We start from the raw sequence: 16469 nt of genomic DNA, 5'->3' as shown, positions 1-16469 counted from the left end.
CAGCCAGTGACACCCTCATCCCGTGAATGAATTAAAAAAAAACCTTGGCTGGTTAACAAGGAATCCGGAGAGACGCAGCTAGTTAGAGTGACACATGTTGAGAGAATCCATGCAGATAATGTTAGCATTAGTCACCCTGGGAATGAAAACCTCAGAGGTTTGAGTGAACTGAGTTTACTCTCAGTTCAATGTGACTGTACTGCCTCAAGTAACACTGGGCGGGAGATCAGACCAGAATTGGCTGCAGTGCCGTCTGTTTCTCCATATGTGGTCCGTTCTGAGCTGCCTCTGTTGGATTGAACCGTCTGATTCCATGGCCTCTCAATCCGGTGGGAGGTTTGGTGTTAATGGGGTCAGGGCAGGCAAGTGGGATCACCATTTCTCCTTCTCTGGGAGAAATCCAGGTAATTACTGCCAATGGTTCCTCGCCCAGCTGGTCAGACTCCCCTCGACACTCAGTCTGGAACGGTTCACCAAGTCCTCACTTTCAAAATTTTCAAATCCTTTCCTGACCTCCTTTCCTCACCTTCCTATTGTCTCACAGCCCTTAGAGAAATGTTGCCAATTTACAAATGATCGAGGAAATGCTCCATAGAGGCAAGGGAGCAGCTCATGCACATTGAAGCCAAGACTTAAGGAATGGTGTTGGTACGTTCGTTAGAGAAGGCGGATGCGGCATCTATCAGTGCACTTGATACCTTAACAGGGTCGACCACCATAGGGAATACTTTGCCTTAGATTCCCTGGTCTTCACCAGAGTGACCTTATCAAAACCATTCCACGTAGACCACATCAACTTTCGTCCCCTCATCAAAACATCCTCAAACGTTCCCTCAAATTTGTCAAACATGACCTTCCCTGAACAAATCCGCACTGCCTCTCCTGGATTAGCCCATCTCTCTCCAAGTGCGGATATACCCTATCCCGTAGAATTCTTTCCAATAACTTCCTTCTCAAGAGGTTAGACAAACTTGCCTGTAGTTTCCTGGTCTATCCCTTCCTCCCTCTCTTGGGCAATGTTTGCATTCTCCTGTTCTCCTGGTAACTCACCTATGGTCAGAGAACTTTTCAGAAATACCATCAGGGCCTCAAATATCTCCTCCATCACTTCCTTCAACAGCCTGGATTATGTCACTTCCTGGCCTGCTGAGCCCTCTAGTATGTCCTCTCTCTTCATGTTAGTTTTCTCTAACATTTTACAGTCCTCCAGCTTGTGTCTTTATCTTTTTTTTTGTTGTGCGCAAAGTATTTGTTGAGGATTCTGTCCACATCTCCTGGATCCACATGCAGGTTACCCCCCCCCACCCCCCCGGTCAACATTCACTAGCTAATTCTACCTTTGTGCAGATGTGTAGAATGAGCTCCTTCTGTAGACACATAGAAAATTGGGGTCAGAGTAGGCCATTCAGCCCTTCTACCCTGCTCCACCATTTAATATGACCATCCAACTCAGTATGCTGTTTCCACTTTTACCCCACACCCTTTGATCCCTTGAGTCATAAGAACCATATCTAACTCTTTCTTGAATGCATTCAATGTTTTGGCCTCAAATGTTTTCTGTGGCAGAGAATTCCACAGGCTCCCCTCACTCTCTGGCTGAAGACGTTTCTCCTTAGCTCCGTCTGGAACGGCCTACCCCATTTCCTTAGTCTGCGACCCCGGGTTTTGGATTCCCCAGTCATAGGGAACACCCTTTCTGCATTTACCCTGTCTAGTCTTGTTTTTATTTCATAGGTTCCTATGAGATTCCTCACATCCTTCTAAACTCCAGTGACCAATCCAATCTCGTTTTATACACTAGTCCTGCTCATTCCTGATGAAGGGCTTTTGCCCGAAACGTCGATTTTCCTGCTCCTCGGAATGCTGCCTGACCTGCTGCGCTTTTCCAGCACCACTCTACTCTTGACTCTGATCTCCAGCATCTGCAGACCTCACTTTTGACCAGTGCCTCCATCCCAGAAATCAGTTTGGTAGACCTTTGCTGAACTTCCTCCGTCGCTAGAACATCCTTCCTCAGATCAGGTGACCCACCTGGACACAAGCCTCCAGGTGCGACCTCGCTAAGGCCCTGTACAATTGCAGCAAGATACCCCTGCTCCTGTACTCGAATCCTCTCACGATGAAGGCTAACGTACCATTTACACCTTCACCCCCTGCTGCACCTGATGGTGCACAAGGACACCCAGGTCTCGTTGCACCTCCCCCGTTCCCAACCTATCGCCCCTCGGATAATAACCTGCCTTCCTGTTTTGCTAGCAAAGTGGATAGCCTCACATCTATCCAGATTGTACAACTTCCCCCATGCATTTGCCCACTCACTCAACTTGTCCAAATTGCACCGGAGCACCTCTGCAATCTCCTCACAGTTCACCCTCCCACCCTTGCGTTGTCTGCAAACGTGGAGCTTTTACATTTGAGTCCTTCATCAAATTGATTAATATACTCTGTGAATAGCTAGGGTTAACGTACTGCTCCCTGCTGTACCACACAGTCAGTGCTTGCCACTCAGATCAAGACCTGTTCATTTGTACACATTGCACCTCAGACTTACAACCTGATTAATGGCTGATTGTTCACTTCCTTCTCTCTTTTGTAAACTCCTTGTTCTCTGATTGATACTTGTTTGAGGTTTGATTTCGTATTGCAGTTTCTCAGCCCTTATTCCTGCTATTAGTCATCCTCCTCCCACTCTCCACCTCTTTCCTTTTACAGTTGTGTCTGTTTTTTTTCATTCGTGAATAAAGCTTCTTTATTTTGAAGTCAGATGCCACTGTGCCAATGTTCCCTTGCCCACTGGCGGGTGGACTTTCTCCCTCGTCCCCTGCCAAGGTCTGCCAGTGAACACCAGAAGCACGTGATTTCCCAATGTCGTGCTCCAATGTTACAAACAGGACTCCCCTAGTTTCGGGTGACCAGGGAGGATCTAAGAAACAGATTGCCTTCAAACCCGAGACAGTAGGAATGAGAGGTGACTTCATGCAGGTCTCAGTGTAGGGTGCATGGGACCGAGCGCAGAAAACTGGAAATGTGGGTCAAAGGCAAATTCAGGACTGATGTCCTTCACGAAAGAGTTGGATATGTTTCGTAGGGCAAAACGATCCAGGGAGAAAGCTGTCTCAAAGAGTCAAATGATTTATTTAGAGTCAGAGAGATGTACAGCACAGAAACAGACCCTTTGGTCCAACTTGTCCATGCCAATCAGATATCCCAACCGAATCTAGTCCCATTTACTAGCACTTAGCCCGTATCCCTCCAAACCCTTCCTTTTCATATACCCATCCAGATGCCTTTTAAATGTTGTAATTGTACCAACCTCCACCACTTCCTCTGGCAGCTCATTCCACACACGTACCACCCTCTGGGTGAAAATGTCGCTCCTTTTATATCTTTTCTCTCTCACCCTAAACCAGTGCCTGCTGCGAGTTTATATATTTCTCACACGCAAGCAAAAAACAAATGATCCTTTAAATCACAGCAACAAAGAGGGTGAAAGGGAAAAGAAATATTGAAAAGGAATGGAAGTTTTGAGATATAAAAATAGGCTGGATAAGCTGGAGTACATGAGACTGGGGGGGGTGACCTTATTGAGGTTTATATAATTGTGATGGATAGGTGAATAACAAGAGTCATTTCCCTGGGGTGGGGAGTTCAAAACAATTTTTAAGGTGAGAGGAGAAAGATTTACCAAGGACGTGAAGCACAACGTTTTTACACAGAGAGTATTTCACGTGTGGAATGAACGTCCAGAGGAAATGGTGGATGTGGCCACAGTCACAACGTTTAAAAGAGATAAGTACATGAATAAGAAAGGTTTGGAGGGATATGGGCCAGGTGCAGGCAGGTGGGACTAGTTTAGTTTGGGAACATGGTTGGTGTGGACTATTTGGACCAAAGGGTCTGTTTGCCTACTGCGTGATTATGCATCTATGACTCTATGACTTTACTTGAATCCACATGGTATTCAGGATGAAACAAATAAACTATAAGCACAAATAGACATTGATGGTTATGATCTTATAGCCGTTACATAAGCATTGTTTCAAAGAAATCGGCACTCGTAACTAAATATTCAGGGGCATGTGACTTTTCGAAAGAAAGGAAGGAAGGAAAATGAGGAAGGGTAGCTTTGTTAGTATGGGATAGAATAAACACAATAGCAGGCACTGACTTCAGTTTGGATGATCTCAAATCCTTACAGATGAAGGTAAGAAATAGCAAAGGGAGGAAGACATTGCATTGAGTAATCTGCAGGCCCCCTAACAGCAGCTATATACTGTACATCAGAAAATAAATCAAGAGATAATGCCAGAGTAAGTATTAAAAAGCCATGAATTAACCATGAATGTCTTCAACCTTTGACTGAAGGAGCAGTGATGAAGAATTCACAGAGTACGTTTGTAGCAGTTTAATGGAACAATGTAGAATGGATTCGATCAGACTATTTTGGAACTGGACATGTGTCATGAGGCAGGGTCTGTGTAAAAGATCCATTAGGCAACAGTAACCATAACATGGTCGAATTTAACGATCCATTTGAGAGGATAGAACTTGGCTCTGAAGCAACTGACAAAGGAATGAGAGCAGAGTTGGTTGGAGTGAGTAAGGAGTTTAGCAGAAGGGACAATGGACGAGCAACGGCTGATATTTAAGAGAATAGTTTGTGACGCGCAACAAAGTTGTATCTTGGCGAGGAAGTGGGATCCTTGGAAGACAGTAAATCCATCATGGTTAACCAATGAAACTAAGAGCAGTACCAAATTGAACAAGACTTTTATAAAGGGACAAAGTTTAGTGGTAAGTCAGAGGACTAGGAAAGTTTTAAAAATTAACCAAACAAACCAAACAAAAGAGAAGAAATAAACTATAAGGGTGAACTAACAAGTAACAACAGGAGTGACAGTACAAATTTCTTTTAATGTATAAAAAGGAAGAGAGAGCCCAAGAGAATGAGGCTGGGGAAATAACGATGGGGAGCCAGGAATTGGAAGAGGAATTGAATCAATACTTTGCGTTAATCATCACAGGAGGAGACACTACTGGCATTCCTGAAATGTGAAATAATCAAATGGCAAAAGGGGGAGAGGAAATAAACACTATAATTATTCCTGGAGAAAAAATGCCAGGGAAACTAATAGGGCTAAAGGCTGATAACTTCCCCAAGCCAGATGGGATCCATCCTTGGATATTAAAGAAAGTAGTTACAGAGATAATTGATGCATTGATCATCATTGACCTAGAATCCTTAGATTCAGAAAACAATAGAAAACCAGCCAGTGTAGCACCTTTATTTTAAAAGGAAGGCAATAAAAAGCAAGTCACTGTAGCTTAGTTAGTGTAACATCTGTTATTGAGATTATTTAACTCTATTCTAAAAGGTATAGTAGTAGTGTCCACCCCTTTAAGCCAGGAGGCCTGGTTTCAAGTCCCACCAGCTCCAGGGGTTGTAATAATGCATCTGAACAGAAAATATCTGTAATAGTAGAGCATTCAGAAATTTCTAATATCAACACGCAATATCAGCAAGACTTTATGAAGGGGAAAATGTGTCTGGAAAGTTCATTAGAATTGTTTTGAGGATGTAACAAGCAGGATCGGTAAAGGGGAACAAGTAAATGTAATGTATTTTGGATTTCCAAACAACATTCAGTAAGGTACTGCACATAAGGGTATTTACTAAGAGCTCATTGTGCAGGGACTAGTATGGAGGATTTGATAATCAATTGAAGACAGAGAGTTTGAGATAAGGGGAGCATTTTCAAGATGGCACGCTGCAACTAGTGTAGTCACCATTGGCAAGACAATAGGGACTTAGGTGAGGAAAGTTAATGGGCTATTACAGATGACCCAAAAGAAATGGTGGGAAGGCAAGTAGGGGAAGATGACGCAAAGAGTTATGTTAAGTGACAGAGCAAAAGCTTGGTAGGTAGAATATAATGCCAAACTTTGGCAGGAAGAGCAGAGGAGCTGAATATTGGTTAAACGGGGAAGAACTGCAGAGGGGGATTGGGGGGGGGGGGGGGGTGCGATATACTTTTTTATTCATTCACAGGCTGATGGCATTGCTGGCCAGGCCAGTATTTGTTGCCCATCCCTAATCGTCCAGAGGGCAGTTAAGTGTCAACCCCCATTGCTGTGGGATAAACAGTTCTGAGGAAGGGTCCCTCGACGTTAACTCTGATTTCTCTTCACAGATGCTGCCAGATCTGCTGAGCTTTTCCAGCAATTTATGCTTATGGTCCCCATTGCTGTGGGTCTGGACTGGGTAAGGATGATGGTTTCCCTCCCCAGTGAACCAGTTGGGTTTTTTCCTGACAGTCAGCAGCAGTTTCAATGTCACCTTTAGGCTTCTAATTCCAGATACTTATTGATTCAAATTCTCCCATCAGTCATAGAGCCATAGAGATGTACAGCACGGAAACAGACCCTTCGGTCCAACCCGTCCATGCTGACCAGATATCCCAACCCAATCTAGCCCCACCTGCCAGCACTTGGCCCTTATCCCTCCAAACCCTTCCTACTCGTACACCCATCCAGATGCCTTTTAAATGACATGGCAGGATTCAAACCCAGGTCCCTGGAACATTATCAGAGTCTCCTGGATTAATAGTCCAGCAATAATAGTCCATCACCTCTCCTTCATAAATATAAATCATAAATCACAAAAAAAGGAATGCTCCAAGTTTAATGAGAAATAATGAAGGTTTGTGGGACATTGTCTTTATTTCAAAGGGACTGGAATAAACAAAAAGGGAAGTCTTGCTAAGACTGTACAGACCACAGTTTGGTTCCCTTATCTACAGAGAGAGATATACTGGTATTGGACCAGTCCAGAGAAAGTTCACTTGGCTGATATCAGGTTTGGAAGGACTATCTGATGAGGGAGAGGTTGAGGAGGTTTGGCCTACTCATTGGAGTTTCGAAGAATGAGAGATGACCTTATTGAAACATTAAAAATTCTTAGGGGGCCTGAAAAGGGAGATGTGGAGAGGTTGTTTCCCCTTGTGGGGGAATCTAAGACCAGACCGTATATTCTAGGAGTACGGAGTTGTATATTTAAGACAGAGCTGAGGACTGTCAGCCGGGAGTGAATGTGTGGAATTCCTTATTGCAGAGGACTGTGGAGGCTGGTTCATTAAATATATTCAAGGCTGACACAGGAAGAGGTTTAATCAATAAGGGTTACGGGGTAAAAAAAGAAGCAGGAAAATGGAGTTACTAGGTCAGCCATGGTCTCACTGAATGGCTGAGCAGTCTAAGTGCTCCTACATCCTTCTGGTTTTATGGCCATCTTCTGGCAAGGTTAGCATGTGGCAACAAAAATATTTTGCATTTACATAGCACTTCTTAAGCAGAGTGAAACGACTCCAAGCCCTTTGAAGGAGTGTTATCAACAACAGATACTCTAAGATTGCGGTGCTGTCTCTGATTGGACGCTGAGTGTATTGGCACATCCTGTGGAAGGCGCTATGTGAATCCAGAGTCTTTTTTTCAGACTTCCTCAGTCTCTGACCTTGCCTTTCTCCCAACTCAAAGAGTTGTGATGACCAACCTGTCGCAACAGGCAGGAAGAATAGGGGACAGGAATATGCACAAAACTTTTTAACGTGAGGGTGGTCTTTCCATTAATTGACCCTGTCTGTATCTGCCCCGTCTTGCTTTACAGTTCCTTTGCCTCAAGAATATCCGGACCTTTTTAAACGCGTGCTGCGAGAAATTCAACATGAAGAAGAGTGAACTGTTTGAAGCCTTCGATCTGTTCGATGTACGCGATTTTGCCAAGGTACAGTGTTTATGTTATAGTCTGAAATTTCATTCTCTGCACTGCCTGGGTTTCAGAGGAAATGAAAACCTGTGGGAAGCCAAATTATTTTTGCAACCCTTTTATTATTGAGCTATTTCAGTTGTTCCTTTGTGAATATATGTTTATTGAGCCAATGGTCAATTCTGCTGAACCATTTGCAAAGGGGTCAGGTATTGGTTTGATAATCTGAATTATCTGACTATGCAACCAATTAACAGCAGTGTGGTTATCAAGGTCACTGGCTCCAGTTTTCCCACTGGCAATGGGTGGGAAGTTTGGCGGAACGGCACACAAAGGTACCTGTTTCTGGTTGGATGTTGAGTGTATTGGCACATCCTCAAGTTGTGGAAGGTGCAAGATGACTCTAGCAGTTTCCCTTTCACACTCCTATGTTCGCAAGGATGACAACTCAGCAGTAGTCCCCACTAACAGAGTTGGTAGCTCTTGGAGATGTGGAGTGTTTTTCTTCCGTTATTCATTTACGGGATGAGGGTATCGCTGGCTAGGCCAGCATTTGTTGCCCATCCCTAATTGCCCAGAGGACAGTTAAGCGTCAACCAAGTTGCTGTGGGTTTGGAGTCACATATTGGCCAGAGCACATAAGGATGGCAGTTTCCTTCCCAATAGGACATTAGTGAACCAGATAGGTTTTACCGACAATTGAAAACAAATTCATGGTCATCATTAGACTCTTAATTCCAGATTTTTATTGAATTCAAATTCCACCATCTGCTGTAGAAGGATTCGAACCCGAACCCTGTTAAACAGGACACCAGGCACCCAGCCACTTTACTTGCCTAATGTTGGCAACGGTGATAAAATACTGGATTAGTGGTGCTGGAAGAGCACAGCAGTTCAGGCAGCATCCAACGAGCAGCGAAATCGACGTTTCGGGCAAAAGCCCTTCATCAGGAATAAAGGCAGTGAGCCTGAAGCGTGGAGAGATAAGCTAGAGGAGGGTGGGGGTGGGGAGAGAGTAGCATAGAGTACAATGGGTGAGTGGGGGAGGAGATGAAGGTGATAGGTCAAGGAGGAGAGGGTGGAGTGGATCGGTGGAAAAGGAGATAGGCAGGTCGGACAAGTCCGGACAAGTCAAGGAGAGTGTGCTTAGCTGGAAGTTTGAAACTAGGATGAGGTGGGGGAAGGGGAAATGAGGAAGCTGTTGAAGTCCACATTGATGCCCTGGGGTTGAAGTGTTCCGAGGCGGAAGATGAGGCGTTCTTCCTCCAGGCGTCTGGTGGTGAGGGAGCAGCGGTGAAGGAGGCCCAGGACCTCCATGTCCTCGGCAGAGTGGGAGGGGGAGTTGAAATGTTGGGCCACAGGGCGGTTTGGTTGATTGGTGCGGGTGTCTCGGAGATGTTCCCTAAAGCGCTCTGCTAGGAGGCGCCCAGTCTCCCCAATGTAGAGGAGACCACATCGGGAGCAACGGATACAATAAATGATATTGGTGGATGTGCAAGTAAAACTTTGATGGATGTGGAAGGCTCCTTTCGGGCCTTGGATAGAGGTGAGGGAGGAGGTGTGGGCACAGGTTTTACAGTTCCTGCGGTGGCAGGGGAAAGTGCCCGAATGGGAGGGTGGGTCGTAGGGGGGTGTGGTGATAAAAGTCTACCTGGTTCACTGGTCCCCTTTAGGGAAGGAAATCTGCCATCTTTACCTGGTATGGCCAACGTGTGACTCCAGACCTGCACCAATGGAGTAGACTCTGAAATGGGCAATAAATGCCTTCCTAGCCAGTGGTGACATCATCTCATGAATGAATTGGAAAGAAAGGTCGTTACTCCAAACGATGTACACTCGAACTTAAGTAGGCCATTTGGCCCCTTAAGCCTAGCTCACCATCCAGCAAGTCTATGACTGATCTGCATCAGACTTGAACCCCTCTTTCATTCCAGCTCATTCTAACTTTCAACTCCCTGACATTCCAAAAACCCATTTATCTTCTCTTTAGCTATTTCAGTGATCTAGCCTGCAGTAATCAACTCTCTGCGGAAGGGATCTCCAACCGTTCACTGGGAGAAGAAATTCCTTCACATCTCAGTTTTAAATAAGCGTCTGTTTATCATAAGACCATAAGACATAGGAGCAGAAATTAGGCCATTCAACCAATTGAGTCTGTTCCACTACTTAATCATGGCTGATAAGTTTCTACCCCTAACCCATGATCACCTTGATACTCAAGAATCTATCTAGTTTGTTTTAAATACATTCAATGAGCTGGCCTCCAAAGTCTTCTGCAGCAATTAATTCCCTCAATTCCCCACTCTCTGGCTGAAGAAGTTTCTCCTTAACTCCGTTCGAAAAGGTCTTCCCTTTATTCTGAGGCTGTGCCCTCAGGGTTCTCATCTCTCCTACCAATGGAAACATCTTGCCAATGTCCACTCTGTCCAGGCTGTTCAGTATTCTGTAAGTTTCACTGAAATCCCCCCTCATCCTTCTAAACTCCATTGAGTATAGACCCAGAGACTTCAAACGTTCCTCAGATATTAAGCTGTTCTTTCCTGGGATCATTCTCATGAACCTCTCCGAACATACTCCAGGGCCAGTACATCCTTCCTGAGATATAGGGCCCAAAACTGCTCACAATACTCCAAATGTGGTCTGACTAGAGCCTTACAGACTTCAGAAGTACATCCCTGCTTTTACATGAAAGTCCCAAAATAAATACTATCATTGCATTTGCCTTCCTAACTACTGACCAAACCTGCAAGTTTACCTTGAGAGAATCCTGGACTAGAACTCCCAAGTCTCTTTGCACTTCAGAGTTCTGAATTTTCTCCCCATTTAGAAAATAGTCCATGCCTCAATTCTATAACTAAGTTCCCCAGTTCACCTACAGAAAGCTAATGTGCACACAGAAAGCTCTCAATGTCCAGATAACATGCATTAGTGTTCTTTGAGAATGTAACTGTTATCCACAAAGAACTCTATTCATCTTCGATGAAATGTTGGGGTGGGGTCTTTCACGTCCAACAGAGTGGACAGTCTCAGTCTAATGTCTCACCTGAAAGAGCTAGAATAGAACCAGGCTGAAATCTTACAAGTATGAAATGAAACGTAATAATTTTCCCACATGCTGGGTTTTGACCAAGTTACAAGAGTGAGCTGAAACAGCTCTATTTCTCAGGAAAAAAGCCAGCATGACTTTGTAACTGCCTGAAGTTATTCAGGGGAGACCATGGCCATGAAGCCTGCATGAGGTTGAGATGCTGTAAGAAACAGAAAATGGAGTGTCTTACTTCAGGTCTTTTTTATGCCTTAGAATTGAAGTGATTCATTCTTGGATATGTTCCATCTTTTGTGGATCTTTTTACATGAACTGTGCAGTGAAAATACACAGCCGCTGGCAATGTTGCCTGGATGAACAGCTGAAAACACCAGATTAACCTGTTGCCTTTGTACAGTACTTGAGCTGATGTGACTGCCCCTCCAAAAAACCCTATGGCATCCCTGGGGGTATGCCGTGATATGAACACACAACTTATGACCATTTGGCCTCTCGAGTCTGTTCTGCCTTCTGATAAGACGGTGTCTGATAGGACAATAGCCTCAGTTCCCACCTACTCCTCCTTACACTTTGACCTCCTTTATTGTCAATCAGGAGGTGCCGGAGTTGGACTGGAGTGGACAAGGTCAAAGACCAAACGAGATCAGGTTATAGTCCGACAGGTTTATTTGAAATCGCAAGGTTTTAGGGCTCTGAAAGTTTGCAATTTCAGAGTATCTTTCTAACTCAGTTTTAAAAATATCCAATAATTCTGCCTCCACCACTACCTGGAGCGAAGAAAAATAAATTTACGCATCTCTGATTCAAGCGAGAGGCCCCTTCCTTTTCAGCTCTGCCACCTGTTTCTGTCTTCTCCCCCACGAAGGAAACATTCTCTCTTGTTTACATTGTCAGAAGTCACACGACACCAGGTTATAAGTCCAACAGGTTTACTTGAAATCCCAAGCTTTGGGAGCTTCAGTTGTTGAAGGAGCAACACTCCGAAAACTTTGATTCCAAATAAACCTATGGGTGGCACAGTGGCTCAGTGGTTAGCACTGTTACCTCACGGCGCCAGGGACCCAGGTTCGATTCCAGCCTCAGGCGGCTGTCTGTGTGGAGTTTGCACATTCTCCCCATGTCTGCCTGGGTTTCCTCCCACAATCCAAAGATGTGTGGGTCAGGTGAATTGGCCATGCTAAATTGCCCATAGTGATAGATGTATGAGTATGTGCGTGGGTCTGGGTGGGTTACTCTTTGGAGGGTTGATATGGACTTGTTGGGCCAAAGGGTCTGTTTCCACTCTGATCTATTTGCTTATAACTTGGTATCACGTGACCTTTGACCTTGTCCACCCCAGTCCAACACTGACACCTCTACATCCTCAGCTTGCATTGACCATAAAACTTCCACCTCCATTCAACATTTGATTATTGAGTGCTTTGAAATGTCTGCTCCATGTTTCAGCTCTGCTTTTCCCCCCTTTCTCCAGTTTGTCTATTTTTCTCTGAGTCCTCGCCCAGGCGTAACAAATCAAATGTGGTAAGCATCACTGGTGCACAAACTCACACAATCGAAGACGGAATAATTGAACAGTAGGTCGGAGAGGGTTCAGCCATCCCTGCCCAGGTACAAGGTAGACATGAGGTGGGACTCACTGCTCGCTGAAATGACTCGGTCAGGTGAATGTGCTGCCAAAACGCCACATGGGCGGTTGTCTGAATGTGGTCCGAATGGCAGACACTGTAACGTGGCGAAGTTGGTGGAAAATGGAGGGAGCCAGCAAAAACTTCAAAAAAATACGCTGGCAGACTTTAATCAGATTTACGGCTGGGAGAATTGAGTTAAATTCACTGGTGCCGATCTAATATTCCTGTCTCATGTTTCCCCTTGATAAACGAGACCAATGTGAGTGGGCGAGGATGCAGGGTTTAACTTGGCTCTTGCTTAGCAACATAAATACCCTTCTATTTTCTGGGATCCTGCAATAATGACATCCCCCCTGCTGTTCTGTAATTTGTCACAGCACCGCTCTTTCTAATTATATAATGACCCAGTCATAAAATCACTTTGTCTGATCTGTATCGGTTAATACATCTGATCTTTGCTGTTGATGATGGTGAGCTCCTTCTGTTCAGCCTCCCTAATCTTTCCTCATTGTCAAACTGGCACAGATTAAGGCGCCTTTTTAATCTCTTCCTTCCGCAACGCCAACCCTAACATTTTGCCTTTGCAGTGTCTGGCTGCTTTGTTGTGTGGATCCTGAATCCTTGTCTCATGTGCATTTCCTTGGAACCTGATCCAGCCTTCTGATGTAGGTGAAAACGCTGCTTCCTGATACTTTCTGACCTTTAATCAGAAAGGAGGAGGACAGCGAATGGCATCTTCCCCCCCCATCCCCCTCAAATCATGCACACGATGGGCGTTCAATTGACTGTTCTTCCTTCTGGTGTGGACCAATGCTTCACAGCCACGTGCTCAGATCCCACCCCTGGGGCAATCCCCATTTCAATACATTAATATATCTGCAATAAAAAACGCTGCTCTCAATAATGGTGACTATCGTCAATGAGTAGGGGGAAGCCCTGGCGTGGGGGTAATGTTCCAGACTAGTAATGCAGAGGCTCAGGTTAATGCTCTGGGGGACATGGGTTCACTATAGTGCTTGGTGAAATATGAATTCAATGAATGTATCTGGAAAGTAACCTATAATGGTTTGTTGCAGAAACACATCTGATTAGCTAATGCCTCTTCGGGGAAAGGAAGTCTGGCTTATGTATATATCCAGACCCAAAGCAATGTTAACTGTTGGTCAGTCACTCTTAACTGAACAGGCTGTGTGAGCCACTCAGTGCAATTAAGGAGAAAATGAGGACTGAAGATGGTGGAGAGTCAGAGTCGAAAAGTGCGACGCTGGAAAAGTGCAGCCGGTCAGGCAGTATCCGAGGAAGCTGATGAAAGGCTTCCTGATGGAGGGCTTCTGCCTGAACTGTTGACTCTCCTGCTCCTTGGATGCTGCCTGACTGGCTGTGCTTTTCCAGCACCACACTTTTTGACTCAGTTCAATTAGGGACAAGCAACAAATGCTGGTCTGTCCAGTGATGTGCTCAGTCCTGGGAGGAATGAACAACATTGTGGAAGGAAGTCAGCTTGCTATCATCTTCTCAATGGCAAAGAGGAATGGGGAACCAATGCTGGTCCAGCCCAATGACATCCCGAAATTACAAATCTCCTGATACTGTCCTTTACGATTATTGCTTATGTTATGGACCAGAACAATCCTCCTAAAAATATATTGAGAAGATAGCCTAGACCATAACCTTTCCTCGTTTTAAAAGTAAATGTAAGGTGTAGCATTCCAGATGCAATTCAATTGGTCAAGCCACTTGAGGTTAAGCCAGACACAATTTATTTAAACACTGTAGTTAAAATACAACAAAACAAAGAGGAACTTGAAATAACAACTCTATTGGAAAACTTAACAGAATAATAGATACAGTAACTGTTTATAATTAACTGTTCCAATAGAGTAACATCCCATAAACACACCCTCTGGCAAAAAGGCAAATTCAGAAAACAGATTGTCTCACATGCAATTCTCCAATCTAGGAGGAGGGAACATCAAAAGACAATTTGGAGAGAGAGAGAGTAGCAGCCAGGACAGATTCACTGCCTTCCAACCCTGCTGAGACCTCAGCAATAACTATTGAAAGCTAACTCAAAAAATCCTGGATTTAGGAAAACTTGAACACATCCAGTCAGGCTGCTTCTATTGTTCCAACTTAAAAAAGAACCCCCAAGGCCTCACAAGTTGTTTTCCTTCTCATAGACCACTCACTACCTGTCCACCAATCTCTCTCTAAAAGAAACCAGGACAATACACACCTCTTAAAGTTACAGCATCATCACAATTGCTACCCTGTTACCTTTTGGCATATTAAACAACATTTTTGTTTCAGTTAATGGCCTGATTAGTTATCTTATAGAATCTATGAGATTAAATCAAAGGGATGTTTCATTGACACTCTCTGTCTATGCTTATCAGGACGAACGCAAGAATTCCAAATTTTAAACAATCGCAACAATTTATATCACACAAGGGAAGGAGTGCTGATTGGCTGAGGCATTGCTATGTAGAAAGCAATGTGGGTTATATAGGCTCCACATATTTCTGGGTCACTCATTAAGTGCAATAACTGAACATATTCCTTTTGCTCCTGGAGCAAGCTTCAAACCAACATAGATGAGCCGACACAAGCACAACGGATTTAGTCTCAAACATTTGTTAGTTGTCCAATCAGGGCTGATGAGCCAACCAATCAGCATCTTTTTCTCCTGTGCCCTTCTAGCATGGGTCCTGATGAGTGTAAAAACAGATGCCTGGCAACATGCCTCTGTTTCCGGGCACGTTTCAGTTCTGAGTTACCCAGCAACTGTTAGTGTATGAGATGCTCTGAGGGATGTCTGTTTCTGAGGTTGTAGGGAGCTGGTTTATTCAGTCATAGGGCAGTGAAATAAGGACTTTTGTGTTGGACTGGTAACCAGGATGAGAGTTGCAACTCAGTCAGGAAGTTGAGCAGGGAATTGAGGCATAGTGTTTCCACCCAGAGGATGATGGGAATCTGGAATGCCGTGCCAGGGACAGTAGTTGAGGCAAGAAATCTAACAGCCTTTAAAAAGTACTCGGATGAACACCTGAAATGTCACAAGATTCAGTTTGTGGGCCAAGTGTGGGAAGGTGGGATGAGTGGAGGTAGTTGTATTATGTTGGCAGTGCAGACTTTATGGGTTGAAGGTCCTCTTTTGTATTGTACATTTCTACAATAGATCTGGAAATCTCGGTGTCTGAACCACACAATGTCACTGTGAAAGTCTGTAAGCAAAAACCCAACTGAATACCTTTTAAAGAGGGATAGACAGGGTGGCTCGGTGGTCAGCACTGCTACCTCACAACACCAGGGACGTGGGTTTGATTCCACCTTTGGGTGATTGTGTAGAGTTTGCACATTCTTCCTGTTTCTGTCGGGTGCTCCAGTTTGCTCCCTCAGTCCAAAGGTGTGCAGGTTAGGGTGGATTAGAGTCATGCGGCATGGAAACAGACCCATTGGTCCAACTCATCCATGCAAACCAGGGTTTCCAAATTAAAACAAGGCCCAGATCCCTCTAAACCTTTCTTATTCATGTATGTGTCTAAATGTTGTAACTATACCTGCATCTACCACTTCCTCAGGCAGTTCATTCCACATATAAACCACCCTCTGTGCAAAAAAGTTGTACGTCAAGAGCTTTTTAAATATTTCACCTCTCACCTCAAAGAAATGCACCCTACTTTTTGAACTCCCCCAACCTGGGAAAAAGATGATTGTCATTCACTTTACCTATGCCTCTCATGATTTTATAAAGCTCTATGTGGTCACCTTTCAACTTCCCCTGCTCCAGTGAAAAAAGTCCCAACATCCCCTTATAACTCAAACCCTCAATTCCAGGCAACATCCTGGTAAAGCTTTTGTAAACCCTCTCCAATTTAATAATATCCTTCCTGTAGCAGGGTGACCAAAATTGTGCGCGGTACTCCAAAAGATGCCTCATCAACGTTCCAAACAACCTCAACACAATGTCCCAGTTCCTGTGCCCAAAAGCTCTGAGCATTGAAAGCAAGTCTTCTTAGGGATGTGTAGGCCA

The 16469-nt window shown here is 44.5% G+C and overlaps 1 protein-coding gene across 1 annotated transcript in view; it reads left to right on the top strand.

The window, feature by feature from the left end:
• LOC140468147 (proto-oncogene vav-like) overlaps positions 1-16469 on the top strand; it is a 134875-nt gene that overhangs the window by 39905 nt on the left and 78501 nt on the right. Inside the window, exon 2 of the mRNA XM_072564352.1 lies at positions 7664-7780. Within this exon, the coding sequence (XP_072420453.1) occupies positions 7664-7780 (117 nt within the window). The remainder of the gene's footprint in view (positions 1-7663; positions 7781-16469) is intronic.

Source organism: Chiloscyllium punctatum, chromosome 46 (genome assembly GCF_047496795.1).
Source record: "Chiloscyllium punctatum isolate Juve2018m chromosome 46, sChiPun1.3, whole genome shotgun sequence".
Lineage (NCBI taxonomy): Eukaryota > Metazoa > Chordata > Chondrichthyes > Orectolobiformes > Hemiscylliidae > Chiloscyllium > Chiloscyllium punctatum.
This window is presented reverse-complemented; position numbering and strand designations above follow the sequence as displayed.